This window comes from Oratosquilla oratoria, chromosome 7 (assembly GCF_046742065.1).
Source record: "Oratosquilla oratoria isolate Oo_2021 chromosome 7, ASM4674206v1, whole genome shotgun sequence".
NCBI classification, from domain to species: Eukaryota; Metazoa; Arthropoda; class Malacostraca; order Stomatopoda; family Squillidae; genus Oratosquilla; species Oratosquilla oratoria.
The window spans coordinates 27276437-27291436 of NC_134783.1; the positions used below are offsets into that span (position 1 = coordinate 27276437).

Genomic DNA, 15000 nt, shown 5'->3' on the forward strand with positions numbered 1-15000 from the left:
TATGTATATGTATATGTATATGCAAATGTATATACATTCCTTTATATATATATATATATATATATATATATATATATATATATATATATATTCATTTCATCTAAATTGAATATCCTAATCTCGTGTCGTAGGCTGCAATTTCCCCTGGATTCTTTCTGTACAGCTAATGTTCTAGCTGTGATGTCCATTATACCTGAATGTATTATAAGCATCATAGCTAAGCCACATAATATCTTAATTACAGGGGCGAGTCAGTCCTCATTACTTCTGCCTTCACAGTCCGTCGTTGAGCCATTGTCTGGATGATACTCAGTCGCCCTTTTCCGATTGTGGTGGGATTTCATTGCAAACCGTTTCTTGCATGATGCACCAAAATAAAGCGAATGTATTTTGTTGTTGCTGTTCCACTAACGCAGGCTTGTACGTACACACACACACACACACACACACACACACACACACACACACACACACACACACACACACACACACACACACACACACACACACACACACACACACACGACTCGGTGGCGTAGTTGGTAGAGCGCTGAACTGCCACCATAGTGGCCCGCAGTCCTTGTTTCGAATCCTGCCCAGGGCCGAAATTATTTCGGTACCGCTGCGCTTCGGGTCGTTACTCTGACTCTCGTGGGCGGGGAGTTGGGTGTGTGTGTGTGTGCAAGGTCATAGCATTACCCATGGATCGGACCTACGAACTCTGAGCTCTCTTCCAGGAGGGAAATAGCTGTCGATCACGAGTCCAACACGTGATCCAAAGACCAAGTGAACACACACACACACACACACACACACACACACACACACACACACACACACACACACACACACACACACACACACACACACACACATATATATATATATATATATATATATATATATATATATATATATATATATATATATATATATATATATATCACGGGAGAACTACTCTGTATTGATATATATCAAATACTCAATATGAAAGCTATATCGTAAGTCAGGTTTGTGTGTACTGCAATATCATACAAATGTTTGGCGCCACAGATACACCCATAATCCTTTACACCTGACTTCACTTCAATTGGTTATTTCATTTAAACTTCGTTGTTTTCACGCCAATACAATTTGTCAAAAAGTAACATTTATTGCACAGATACTACAGTATTCAGAAATGTATAAGATATTAAGCAATAAAGTTTAAATTTGTATAGATTCGATGCGTCATGACACAGGCCTGGGCGTCCGCGTCGTCCTGGCAGGGGAAATAAAACAAAAACGCTTAGCGAAGCGCACTCCGACGTGACGAATGCGTTTCCAGGCGAATCTTAAATGCGACACACTGCGTACTCGGGTAGAAGAGATAAGTTCGGTTGTGCATCGAGATAAAAGAAGAATGTGAAACGGAATGCAGGTTACTTTGGGTGGAAAATGTATTCCGAACATAAAAGGGGTAAATGTAAATAAGAATACAAATGTGACCATGAATAAGAATATGAATGGATGATTATATATATACATGTGATTTATATATATATATATATATATATATATATATATATATATATATATATATATATATATATATATATATATATATATATATATATATATATATATACTGTAGTCACAACCAATCCAAAACGATAAAAATTCCATATCCAGTTCTGGTCACACATGTAGTACAAATACACAAGTATGAAGCCAGTTAAATCCACCATTGCGAAATACAAAGCTTGTGTCGCCCAGCAAAGGGCGGTACGGACCTGCAGTGGAGTACTAAGGTTAACTTGGACATGAATATTCTTGAACATCGAGAGAGAAAGAGAGAGAGAAAGAGAGATTGTTTCAGACCTTCTCTCTTGCATTCTGTCTACTGTTTTCTGTTTCCTCTCCCGCTTGCCATTGCCCACCAGCAGTCACCTCCTCGTTGTCTCCTCACCTGTTGTCCGTCATCCTCATAATCTTATTCCTCATTACACTCATCCTCAGCTTAAATTCCTGCAACATTTCCTTGCAGTTATTCATGAGGATCATTTCGTCCTCAAGGAGCATCTGCTTCGAGATCTACTTCTCAAACTCCCTCCCACAGCGCCACCAACTTTCTGCATCGTCTCGTTAATTCAGTGAATAATGTCGTCAATGAATATGTTAAGCAGACTCGGTGATATCAAACAACCTTGCCTCTGCACACGTCCTGTCTCAAAAGATTATTTCCTGCCCTGTGTGTGTGTGTGTGTGTGTGTGTGTGTGTGTGTGATTCACCATGGTCTTGGATCACGTGTTGGACTCATGATCGACAGCTATTCCCCTCCAGGATGAGAGCTCAGAGCTCATATATGACCGATCTATGGGAAATACTGTGACCTTACACGCAGACGCCCCAACTCCCAGCCCACGGAAGTTGGAGTAACGACTCTCGGCGCAGCGATACTGAAATTATCACGCCTGTGTGGGATTCGAACTCGGACTACTGTAATAGCGCTTGCGAACGCTACCACTACGCCGTCGAGTGTGTGTGTGTGTGTGTGTGTGTGTGTGTGTATCTTCATACGTGCATGTGTGTGCGTGCGTTTGTGTACGATGAATACACAACATACTGTATATTTGGATTTTTTTTTCTAAAATTAAAAACGGTGAAACACATTTTTGAAAGCCTTGATTTATGCAACGATAATTCATTCCTTTGTTTTCGCATACAAACCAGATACTGTTTAACAACCATGAATCCCACCCGTTCTATATGATAAATTCATAAAATGTTTCAAGAATACATACTTATCTCCACACGAAATGAAGACACATTCAAGAACGTTGATTCCACTTGAAAACATCGAAACAAGAATAGGCAGTTATTTGCCTTCTTAAGCAGGCAGCGGATTTAGAACCTCCGCTCTGTGCAGAATTACAAAAGATCAGATCCTCTCGTCGAAGCCTGACACTTGCAGAAGAGGCACGAGGCCTCTCGAGGCGCCTACGGACGCTTCCGGAAGTATCTCGCGCATTAGACGAGGAGGGTCGTGCATATCTCGTGAAGACTGGATGTTTGTTCTAGGTTTTTGTTCATTGTTACGGCGGGTTTTGACGTCAGGGGTTCTTCAATATGCAATGATGACTCCTGTAATTCTCAGTTGTAGTGAGAATGTACCTTAGTACGCGCTTGAAGATGTAATGAGACGATTCGAATACAGGAACCAACTACGCGTAATTAGCTATGATAGGCGCGATTACAAGTCTTAAAAATGTTGTAAGTCATTTTCGAAGACTAAAAGTATAGGTAAGAAGTACCTTAGGCCATTTTGATTGTATGCCTTTAACTATAACAAAATCTTTAAAGCATAAGTCTGGATTAAAGTGGTTAGTCACACTCCATCACTGTTACCTTGCAGGTCAAAACTCAAAAATCAAAAGTGAAAAGAAAAAGAAGAAAAAACTCTCAGATGAGAGTTTGGTACAATTATACCCAAGGCTATAAATTATGCTACAATATTCGAGGATTAGATAGTGTTTGAGGGCCAATCACTAGGGGATTACATGTTTACTGAGACACATGAAATTATGTTCCAGTGCTTAAACTTTAGTAATAAGACACACACACACACACACACACACACACACACACACACACACACACACACACACACACACACACACACACACACACACACACACACACACACACACACATACCATATATATAATGAATGAGACTATCTTCTCACCCTCTTCAACTCTACGTTTCTGTATCTCCATTCCTTTATTATTTGTCTTTTATTATCAATATGCTCACCAAAAGTCTACCTTGATTAAAGGAGCACAAGGCTCTACCAAATATAACTCAAAGCGACATGACGTCAATCACCGTCCGACAGCTAACCAATCAAACGCGACCTTGGGCAGGAGCTTTGTGTGCAGCTTTAGATGTCGTGCTTTCTCGTTAGCGCATCTCAAACGTCTTTTGTTTTCTATGATGTTTCGATCAAGGAGTCTATAATCCACTGATCTTTCGTCTTTTTTAATAGATCCTCTCATTTTTTTCCTTCTTATATATTTTTCTTCTCATTCTTTGCATTTAATCTTTCTCTTCCAAAATGACTTATCTTTTCCTTTTACTTTATCTATCCACTAACTAGTCCCACCGTCTTTATCATATCCTATTTATCTGCTCACTCACTTCCTGTCTCTTATCTAGCTTGACTATCCTACTCATCCTCCTGTCCCTCTACGTATCCTGTGATTCCTAATTCTTTACGTCTCTCGTGACCTCCTAGTTAGTTCCCCTAGATTGCACCACCACTATCTATTTATCTATTTAATAAAAGGCTTCTTTCAATTATATGGCAGCCACCACACAATAGCTAAAACACACCAGCACAGGTTAGGTAAGAGATTACACATATCCACGCACTTGGTTACAATGTCCAGCATTGGAAGACACAAACACGACCACAGGATATCTGGGGTTGAGAGCTTCTGCTAAGAGCATGAAGAAATGACCCTTCTTTCCCTTGACCCAATGATATGGATGAATAATCAACATCAAGAGCCTACTTCGCAGAGAGATACTCACTACGACGGTGCAGAGGTACCGCTCTTGACCGCTGATTCAGTGATCCGAGTTCAATTCCCACCCAGGGTTGAAAATTTCGGCATCACTGTACTACGAGTCGGCATTCCATATATGGTGGGCAAGGTGGTGTGTGTGTGTGTGTGTGTGTTTGTGTGTGTGTGTGTTTGTGTGTGTGTGTGTGTGCGTGTATGTGTGTGTGTGTGTGTTTGTGTGTGTACATGTGTGTGTGTACGCGCGTGTGTCTGTGTGTAAGGTCACAACATTACCAATAGATTGGTCTATATATGAGGTCAGAGTTCTCAATCGGAAGGGTAATTACAGTCGATCACGAGTCAAACACATGATCCAAGACCGTGATGAAAAAAAAAACACCATCTTTCATTACACCTTTGTTTCTTTTTGCATTTGATCTAATTCATCTTTTTATTATTCTTATTATCTTTGTTGTTATTTCCTCTTCCTCCTTTGTGGCTGCTTCCTGTAATCTCGCTTACTCCTAATATTAAATATGTTTTCCTTCTCAGTTTTCCTCTCCTTCCGTTCTTCTCCTCCTACTTTCCCTCTCCTTCAATTTCTTCTATTTCCTTTTTTCTATATCCTTTACCATGTCTTCCTAGGTCAAGCTATGAGTGTCTCTAGATAAATAGAATTAACTGGCTCTAACCATAACAAAGTGATTAAAGTGCTCATTGAAACAATAATAAAAAGAAAAACTATGGTAATGATTCTTTTTGAATACATTATTCGGTTTAATGGTTACTCTGTCAACAGACGATTTTATTCAGCCGAGGGAAAACCCTGGACCCTTGAAGGATTAGGAAATGCCCTTTGAGTACATAACTCGATTTGTACGTTTATAGAATCTATTGCGAAGCAATTCTATCCAAAGGAAGGTTAAGGTTCACATTGGGCTAATTTTCCCCCCGCTGTTGAAGCAAATTTGCAGTCCGTAGCTTTTAGGAAGAAATCTGATATGCTGGAAAGAAAAAAAAAACAAAAACAAAACTCTAGCGTATCAAATGACATTCTATATATTTTTGTCAAGAAAACAAAATAGTTTGCCCTATTGCTTTTACGGCGGAAAATGTTCTGGAAGTGGACGATACCGCCGATTAATCGGAGATTGGAGGAATAACATTTAGATAAACACCTAAGCAAGATGCTGTAGTGATTATAATTTCTTTTATATTATTTGTTTTTGTTTTGTTATCATTTGTCTGTCTGATTTTCATTTATTATTAGTTATATGTCAATTTATTATTATTTACTATTTACCTGTTTGTTTATTATTTAACTATAACTATGCATTTATTTATGTATTCTATTTGTTATTTACATTATTATAGTTTTTATATATTATTTTACTATTATTATGATTTTTTTCGCATCCGACCTAGATATGGACCAAAAGGTCTCCTGTCGGCATGCTCCGCCTTTGTAATCCTTTGTAAAACAGCCCAGTGTGATAGCTCCCTTTAATTAAAGGATTTTACGAACCTGTTGGCGAAGGGAGACCGGTCCAGTGGCTGATCATTGGGATAATCTTCTTCGTCCTCTTGCATCGCGTCTCCGTCCTCGTCCTCCTCCTCGTCGAGGTCCTCCTCCTCGTCGTCGTCACACAAGTAGTCATACTCATCGTCCTCGTCGTCCTCGTCGTCGTCCTCGTCCTTGTAGTCGTCGAGAGCGTCCCATGACTTAGGGATGTCGTCTTGGTTGGCCACGCGAAGTGGGACGATTTTGTCCCTGCCAAAGAGGAAACAAAAGGAAAATGGTTTACCTTGTGTCCTCGACACGAAGAGGGATTTGAGAGAATGGGTCATGATAGGTCAACTATAACCATATTAGGAATACGAATGATAACGAGCTCACTCGCGCACGCACGAACGCATACACGTCTTCATTCTATCTACCTATGTACAAAGAAACTTCTTCGCTCCTAATATAAGGCAGGTGGACATGCACCTATTACACTCCCATCCTTGACGTGCATAATTCACATATTATACATTTACGCTGGTGGCTTAATCGGAAGCGTGCTGGTCTCTCATCTTTCTAGTCACAGGTTCGAGTCCTGTAATTCTCTCTGATTCCCAGCAGTGTGTTACTTGCCCTATGCGTATAGGACAAAGGTGACGGATTCGAATGATACGTGACTCCAGACGTATCCTCTTCACCTCAATATTACTTCACACACACACACACACACACACACACACACACACACACACACACACACACACACACACACACACACACACACACACACACATATATATTGTATATATATATATATTATATACATATGTGTATATATGTATAATATATATGTATAATATATATATATACATATATAAATATATATATATATATAGATATATATATATATCGCAGAAAAACCACTAGGAAAATAACAGAAATGAGCCCGAGCGCTTTCGTCTATTCAGACATTTTCAAGGTACAAGTACAGAAAAAAGAATAGTATATATACTCAGCTTCAAAATTAAAGTATCCCAATTATCTCATTGAAAATTCTCAAAAAAATGGCTAGAAAGTCTTATTTTGATGATATAGCTAGACACATTTAATTCTAAAAATCTTCTTGTTCTTCCTTATCATGATAATTTCATTAAATTACCGCATATTCTTAAGAATTTCAACATCCAAGTCATTTTTAGAAACTCCAACACAGTCAAAAGTCTTTTAATTAAAAAATTCCCCTGAAAATAAGGAAGGTTGTGTATATGAAATTCCATGTAAAGATTGCAACAAATGCTGTATTGGCCAGACTGGAAAGGAATTAAATGTTAGATTAAAGCAACACAATTATAGCGTTAGAAATGGTCAAACGTCCAACGCGTTATTTGTTCATCTTAGGGATTTCAGCCATTATATTAATTAGGATGAATCTAAAGTAATGGTTAGGAATAATTCTTATTTGAATAGAAACATCATAGAATCCAGTTTGATCAAGGATACATTTGTTAATAATTTAAATCTAAGTCATGGACTGTACAGATTGGATGAGTTTATTATTAAGAAAATTGTAAACCAAACTCTCGGGACTCTGAGCCCCTAGGTCACGGGGAGAGATCTACCCTACCCTCTGAGTATATATACTTGTCTCTTTTTCTGTACTTCTACCTTGAATATGTCTGAATAGACGAAAGCGCTCGGTCTCATTTCTATTATTCTCTTAGTGGTTTTTCTGCATACTAGAATCACTCGTTTAAGTGGTTTCCTCTGCATATATATGTATATATATATATATATGTATATACATTTACATAATCTTGGTTTCAAAATTAATATATGATAGATAATTGGAACACCAGGTTGAATAAAAAACTATCCACTTTAAGATAATATGTACCTTGCTACCGCCAACGGCAGTTTTCTTTCTCCATTTATTATACAATACAACCATTGTTTGATGAACAGGGAGACAAATACAATTGTGTCGACGAGCGAAAATTGGAGAGAAGAGCTAAACAATATGAATACCTCGTGGAAAGAAAAATATGAATTCTTTCCCGAGCTAGGATGCCTTGGGTCCCTTCCCCAAATGCACCTCAGGATATATATATATTTTTTTTTTTAGATTTTTGACGTTGAGGTTTTTCATGCATTCCATGTATCGTGATTTTTTTTTCCGAGTGTCGAAAGAAAGGTTAGATTAAGTTAAGTTTGGGTAAGTTAGGCTAGGTTAGGTTAGGCTGGGTTAGGTTAGGTTACGTTGCGTTAGATTTGTGGTTCTGAAGTCGAATGGCTCCGAAGTCGGGGAAAGGACTCCCCAGTAAAGAATTTCGTTCTTGTAGGAAGAAAGAGTGACGTCACAGCAAATGATAATTAAGAACCTCGACGATGCCTCCAGCGACGCCTCATCAACGAACTCTGCAGGGAAGGAAGAGGAAGAGTAGGTGGAAGATAAAGGGGAGGAGGAGGAAGAAGAAGAAGAGGAGGAGGTAAAATGGAGGTAAAGCTGATAAAACTTCTGCAGATGAAATGGTGCTCGTACATGTGTGTATGTGTGTGTGTGTGTGTGTGTGTGTGTGTATGTGTGTGTATGTGTGTGTGTGTGTATGTATGTATGTGTGTGTGTATGTGTGCGTGTGTGTGTGAATGCCTTTGCACAGGCTTATGCTTTACTTCTTTCTGTTCTTCCGTCATTTCCCCCTTACTTAAGGGTAGCCTTCACCATTTCCACATATACGACAGTGGTAACCTCAGATCCTATAGATACTAGAATCCGGAACTAATCCCAGACTTGACATATTTTCTTAAGGTCAAGGTCAGATGAGTTTCACTAACAAGAGCGATGTCTCAGGATTGAAGGGAGAGGAGCTATTGCGGGTTACATACTGAATTTGGCAACAATTTCTTGATTTTTTTTCTGGCTAACGGTGGGTTCTTCCCTTTGGCTACAACAACAGTTTCCCACTCGAAGTCCAAGAGTTCTTAAGAGTTCGCGGAAGCTCCCAGAAGGCCAAGAACCTGAATTAGTTCATGAATGCAAGACGGTCTCACTTAGCACTGAAATGATCTTCAGGTAGTATGCAAATGACATTTCCTAAGCTAAACAGTTGTCCCTAAAATAAAGTCTTGGGGTCGCCATGGGTTCAATACAGGTTCAAAGAGGGTCCACAGATGTCTACAGACCAAAAAACCAACGGGAATTTGTTTATCTTAAAAAAAAAAATAATTTATTCATTTAGGACCGAAACAGTCCCCAGGAGGCTTGGAAACAGCAAATCATAAATGAGGGGTTTATGAAGAACAGGCTGGGAGACATTGAGCCAAAGGGTGGGCAGCACCCAGCTAATGGAAATAATAGGTGAAGATTTCGGCTCTGGAATGGCGAAATGAAGAAGGAAATGTAGGTAATTTCCTTAAATAAGAAAGAAAAGAAACGGCGGTGGTGGAGGGGGAGGAGGAAGGGGAGGGGAAGGGGGCGGCGATAGGGGAAAGAGAAGTAGGAAGAGAGTGAGAAAAAGAGAAGGAATGGAAAGAGGGGAGGCAGGAGACCAAAGGAGGGGGTGGAGGAAAGTAAAGGAAACTTTATGGATAAAATGATCGTGAAGGAAACTCCATGCCGAGCGAGAAAGAAATTCAACACTAATATATATACTTTTCCCCACTTGGTAGGCAAGAAAAATGGTGAGGCTATTGTTCAGACTTATAGAAAAAAGATATAGGGAAAGAAGGAATTAAAACAGCTATAGGTAATTTAGGAACGGCTGGGTAAAAACGAGGAGAGTTTATGAAAGTAAAAGGAGAAAGAAAATGTTCTTGCGCACATAGAATATACTCAGAGAAAGATATGGCAGATAAGTATATAAAAGTCTATAAGTAATACTACTGGAAAGCATAACACTATTTATGTTATAAGATAAAAGAAGAAGTCAAAAACAGACGTCAAGAAAGAGTTATTAGACTGGTATTCATATGATGAAAATAAAGAAAAAATAATTCTTTAACAAAACATTACAACGAATATCGAATTTTGTATTGCATATGCATTAGCCGAGACATGATCTGTACGCTTTAACACTAAGGCGACAGACAGACTGTTCGGAAAGGTCACAAAGCGTTTGTTTTTATGCAAGGACAGTTATATACAATAGAATCATGACACTCTTCCTTTATAGATCAATATCACAATACTTGTTCTCGCAAAAGGTGATATGACAGACAAAAATCTAGTACGTGTCCGGTACTTTACGTTTTGAGACAATCCTCGATGGAGGAGGAGACGAAGGGGACGTCCGCAGAATTCATGGCTAGTATAGGGCAAGTTGGTTGAACATGGGATTGTTTCGAGTGGGAGGTTGCCCGGAGAGGCAGTGGCGTCAGGTGCCGGCTTGTGGGTGAAGCGACGCGCTTCCTAGCGGATGAACCTCAACTGGTGATGATGACGATGACTGATGAGACTCTGAATTACCCACGATCGAACAGAATGTGTTGAAAGATAAATCGGAATTGTCTGGGGACTACCTACGTAAGTGTTTTGCGAAAGATAAATGTCACAATATTAAGTATGAGAGAGTCGGTGGAATTTGACATCATAGTAAGTAATTTTATTTGGCATTGAATCAATATACATGAAGTGCAGATAAAGAAAAGAATACATACTTCGAAATATCAATTACAAATGCCGAGGATAACACAACGTTGCTATCTATATCATACCACCATCGAATCTTCTTGGAATGAGACATATGGAACCTCCACGCCAAGATCTCACGGTCCTTGTACAAAAGGGATTTAATAAAACCCCACCAACTTTTCTACATGGACTCAAAACAAATATAATGAAGTACAGAATTTATTTTTCCCATCACTTTTCCTGTTTATATTAATTTTAATTCTCAGAAAAAAAATATATATATATGCGTGATGGAGTGGAGACAGTTTCCGAATATAAGAGTAGTGCATGAATCTATCCATAGGAATGTCACAAAAATTCCTATAAAACATGGAGTGAACATTCCACTACATGGCTTCTAAAATCTTATTCAGCATAAGATGTTGGTGTGATAACAGTATGTACCCCCATGAAGAACAGTGAACACAAATGTACATGCATACATACATATACCAAGGCTTTTTCCCCCTTTCAAGGGAGGTAGCCAAAAAGGGAAAGGCATAAAAACACTCCCACCCATTTCATCCCTAAATACACTCAACACCCCTCCCACCCTCCCTCTCATCTGAGCACCTCCTGGATGACGGGTCATCCCTGCACCTTGCCCACCACCACCAAGTCAGTCGATCATCATCATCATCATAATAACAACAATGATAATAATAATAATAATGATAATGATAATAATAATAATGATAATAATACTAATTGTGATGATGATGATGATGAGATGGAGATGATGATGATGGTGATGATGATGATGATGATGATGATGATGATGATGATGATGATGATGATGATGATGATGATGATGATGATGATGATGATGATGATGATGATGATGATGATGATGATGATGATGATGATGATTAATAAAACATCAAAATTTGTCACGTTTGGGGGATCAAGAACAATGTATTGCAGGAGTTTATCTTTTATTGTTGTTGATAATATCACTATTAACATTATTATGATTATTATTATCGTTTATTATTATGATTATTATCAGTTATCATCATCATCATCATTATTATTATCATTATAACGATTATCAATGTTACTATTATTGTTAATATTATCAGTACTACTAATATTATTACTATCATTATCACTATTACTATTATTATCATTGTTATTACTATCGTTCATATTATTACTACTTATCATTATTAGCAGCAGTAGTAGTATTAGTAGTAATAGCATCATCATCATTATTATTATTATTTTTTATTACATCTAATTCGATCTTGATTCAATTAATTTTTATTTTTACTGCTAGTAACAATTACCAATTTCAGTTACAGCCTTATTCCAATGAAATATCGCAACGCCTAACAGAAATACCTTTATTCAATAAATACATCTCTAGATTGTTTTCACAGAACTGCATTACTGGAAAGCTAGAGATTTTTTTTGTATATCACATAGTGTATAATTTCAGTGTTCTTTTCGTATGACATTGCATGACATTACCTATTCGACATCTTCATTTATAAAAGTCTATAAGAATTTGTGAATATTTTCTTGTCTGTCAGAGAAAGACTCAAAACACGTGTAAAGTAATACTGTATGATACCTGTGATTTATGCATAGGAAAGAATAGAAAATACAGTTTCAATAAATTTACAGATACAAAATCTGATTGATTACCAGAAAATGTATCATGAAATGTACCACTGCATATTTTTCCTGAGCTACAGATATTTTTCCTCAATTCAAACTGATGTACCCTTTGTTCTTTTCTTCCTGAAGTATATCTGTTTTTTTTTTGCATTGCCGCTTTTTTGAAATATGTAAAAAAAAAAGAAAAAAAAAACGCCTGTCAACACTGCCGCACGCAATCAACGGACATCAAGCACATTAGTAGATGACTATTTAGTATTGACCAAAATAGTCTTGTCAGAATTTTGAACATTCTGTTCCGTAGACTAACTACTAACACGGATAGAGCCAAATTGGAGACGGGGTTAGTCAGTTGTGAAGGAATTTTTTTTTTTGAAACTCCTAATACGCTAATGCTCCATGATTTACGCTCATATATTATAGACAGAGCCTCCACTAGTATCGAGATGGCACACACGCGCGCGCACACACACACACACACACACACACACACACACACACACACACACACACACACACACACACACACACACACACACACACACACACACACACACACATCTAATAAAATGGGATGATAGAAATACAAGAGGACACGGAAAGAAAATAAAGACAGCTATAGAAGAGATCTGAAAAAGAACAGCTTTCCTCACAGAGTAATAGACAGTTGGAACAAGTTAGATGAGAAAGTGGTGTGTGCAAAAACAATACATGAATCTAAAAATAGTTTAGATAAAATGAGATATGAAGACGGGACTTCACGAGCATAGCTCCTCTTCCCGTAAAATACAACTAGGTAAATACAACTAGGTAAATACAACTAGGTAAATACACACACACACACACACACACACACACACACACACACACACACACACACACACACACACACACACACACACACACACACACATATATATAATGGGAGTAAGATGTACACCGACATCCCTTTCTTCCGTCACTGGTTTGTAAGATCACACAGGGATGTGTGATATCGCTCTAGTTGCCGTCTCCGTTACAGAGATGAATGAAATGGTCTAGCGACATTAAGAAAAAAGAAAAATGTCATCAAGGACAGAAGTAACTGATCGGGAAAGACTATAACTTATTTGGTACTTCGTGGATGCCAAGGAAGTGAATAAAATCACTGGAGTCTGGTGGCATCCATAAGAAGAGTCATACGATACTGGTTATGACGAAGTTGCTGTTGTTGAGGGCGGGAGTGTGCGTGTGTGTGTGGGGGGGGGTGAGTGTTGAAGTCACATGTTATATGCAGATGACGTTGAGCTGGTGAGAGAGAGGGAGGGGGCTGAGAGTAAAGGAAATTACTGAAAGTTGGACGACGAATGGGAAAGGAATACAAGGGAAGATTCACAATCTCTCAGCGTACTGTGATGTGTTAACACAAATCTGATAGATTACCTCACCAAAAAATTGTCTAACAAGGATTTAGAACAGTCTAACATAACAATCTAACCTAATCCAACCAAAATGAATCTAACACAATCTAACCTAAAGCAATAGTCTCCGTCCTTATATTGGCATCCTTCCTTCGAGAGGATAGTCTCGTAATCACTTGCAGTCCCCCGTTTTCTTTAATGAGATAGAAAATGTGGAGCTTATCGTGGATATTTACTGGTTACTGGCACTGCATTGTGGGGATGATGAGGCCGATGATTATCAGTTGTAATAATACTATACAGTCTCGTAAGCAATTGGAGTCCCCCGTTTTCTTTAATGAGATAGAAAATGTGGAGTTTATCGTGAATCGTGACTGGCAACTGGCACTGTATTGTAGGAATGATGAGGTCGATGATTAGCAGTTGTACTAGTACTATAGACACTTGGAATCTCGCCAGAATACGTAATTGGTGTCGTTCTCGTCCTCGTCTATTGTGTCACCGTTCCCATTGCAACAAAGTTCCCCATTTCCACCAAACCAATTAGGATATCGTTCCCAATCCAAAGGAGAAGGCAGTAAAAGAGATAAAAGGCTACAAACAAAAACAGCGACGGAGAATGACAACAACGAAGCCCGTTCTCGGTTCTCCCAGTTGACCTCAAACTTCAGCTTGGGGATGCTGTTGGGGTTTGGGGTTAGGGTTGGGGTCGGGATTGCGACTGTGAAATCGAGTGTACCCTTACGAAGCCCGAGGACTTTCGGAACCTCCAATGGTCTGCAGGTTTCTTGCAGACTTTACGGTAACCGTAGAACCACAAACATTTACGAGTTTCCGCCATTAACGTTGACTACTTTTACGCGTTTTGTCACAAATAACTGTCAAGTTTTGGCGAAAGTAGATGAACAAACAATAAATGTAAATAGTAGTATTGTTTATTACTTCTGCCAAATTGCGTAAAAGTAACAAATGTTGTGGGCAGAAAATCGATAACGTTAACGGTTTTGTGGCTGTCATGAGGGACCTCCCCTCCCCCCCTGAGATCGGCCCAGGCTCGCTTCAGGCAACCTCTGGGAATCGGACCCCAGTGGCAGTTCCTTGCGGGAGCGCCTGAAGAGATGGTGATCCACTCCTGTTTCATCGAAAGAGAGAGAGAGAGAGAGAGAGAGAGAGAGAGAGAGAGAGAGAGAGAGAGAGAGAGAGAGAGAGAGAGAGAGAGAGAGGAGAGAGACAGAGAGTATCAGAGAGAATCAGAGAGA

General features: G+C 38.8%; 1 protein-coding gene across 5 annotated transcripts in view; it reads right to left on the reverse strand.

The window, feature by feature from the left end:
• The window catches only part of Cow (Proteoglycan Cow), a 927057-nt gene that overhangs the window by 31546 nt on the left and 880511 nt on the right, over nt 1-15000 (reverse strand). For all 5 annotated transcript variants that reach the window (XM_076187845.1, XM_076187844.1, XM_076187842.1 and 2 more), the window contains one exon: nt 6074-6319. In XM_076187845.1, coding sequence (XP_076043960.1) covers nt 6074-6319 — 246 coding nt within the window. The remainder of the gene's footprint in view (nt 1-6073; nt 6320-15000) is intronic.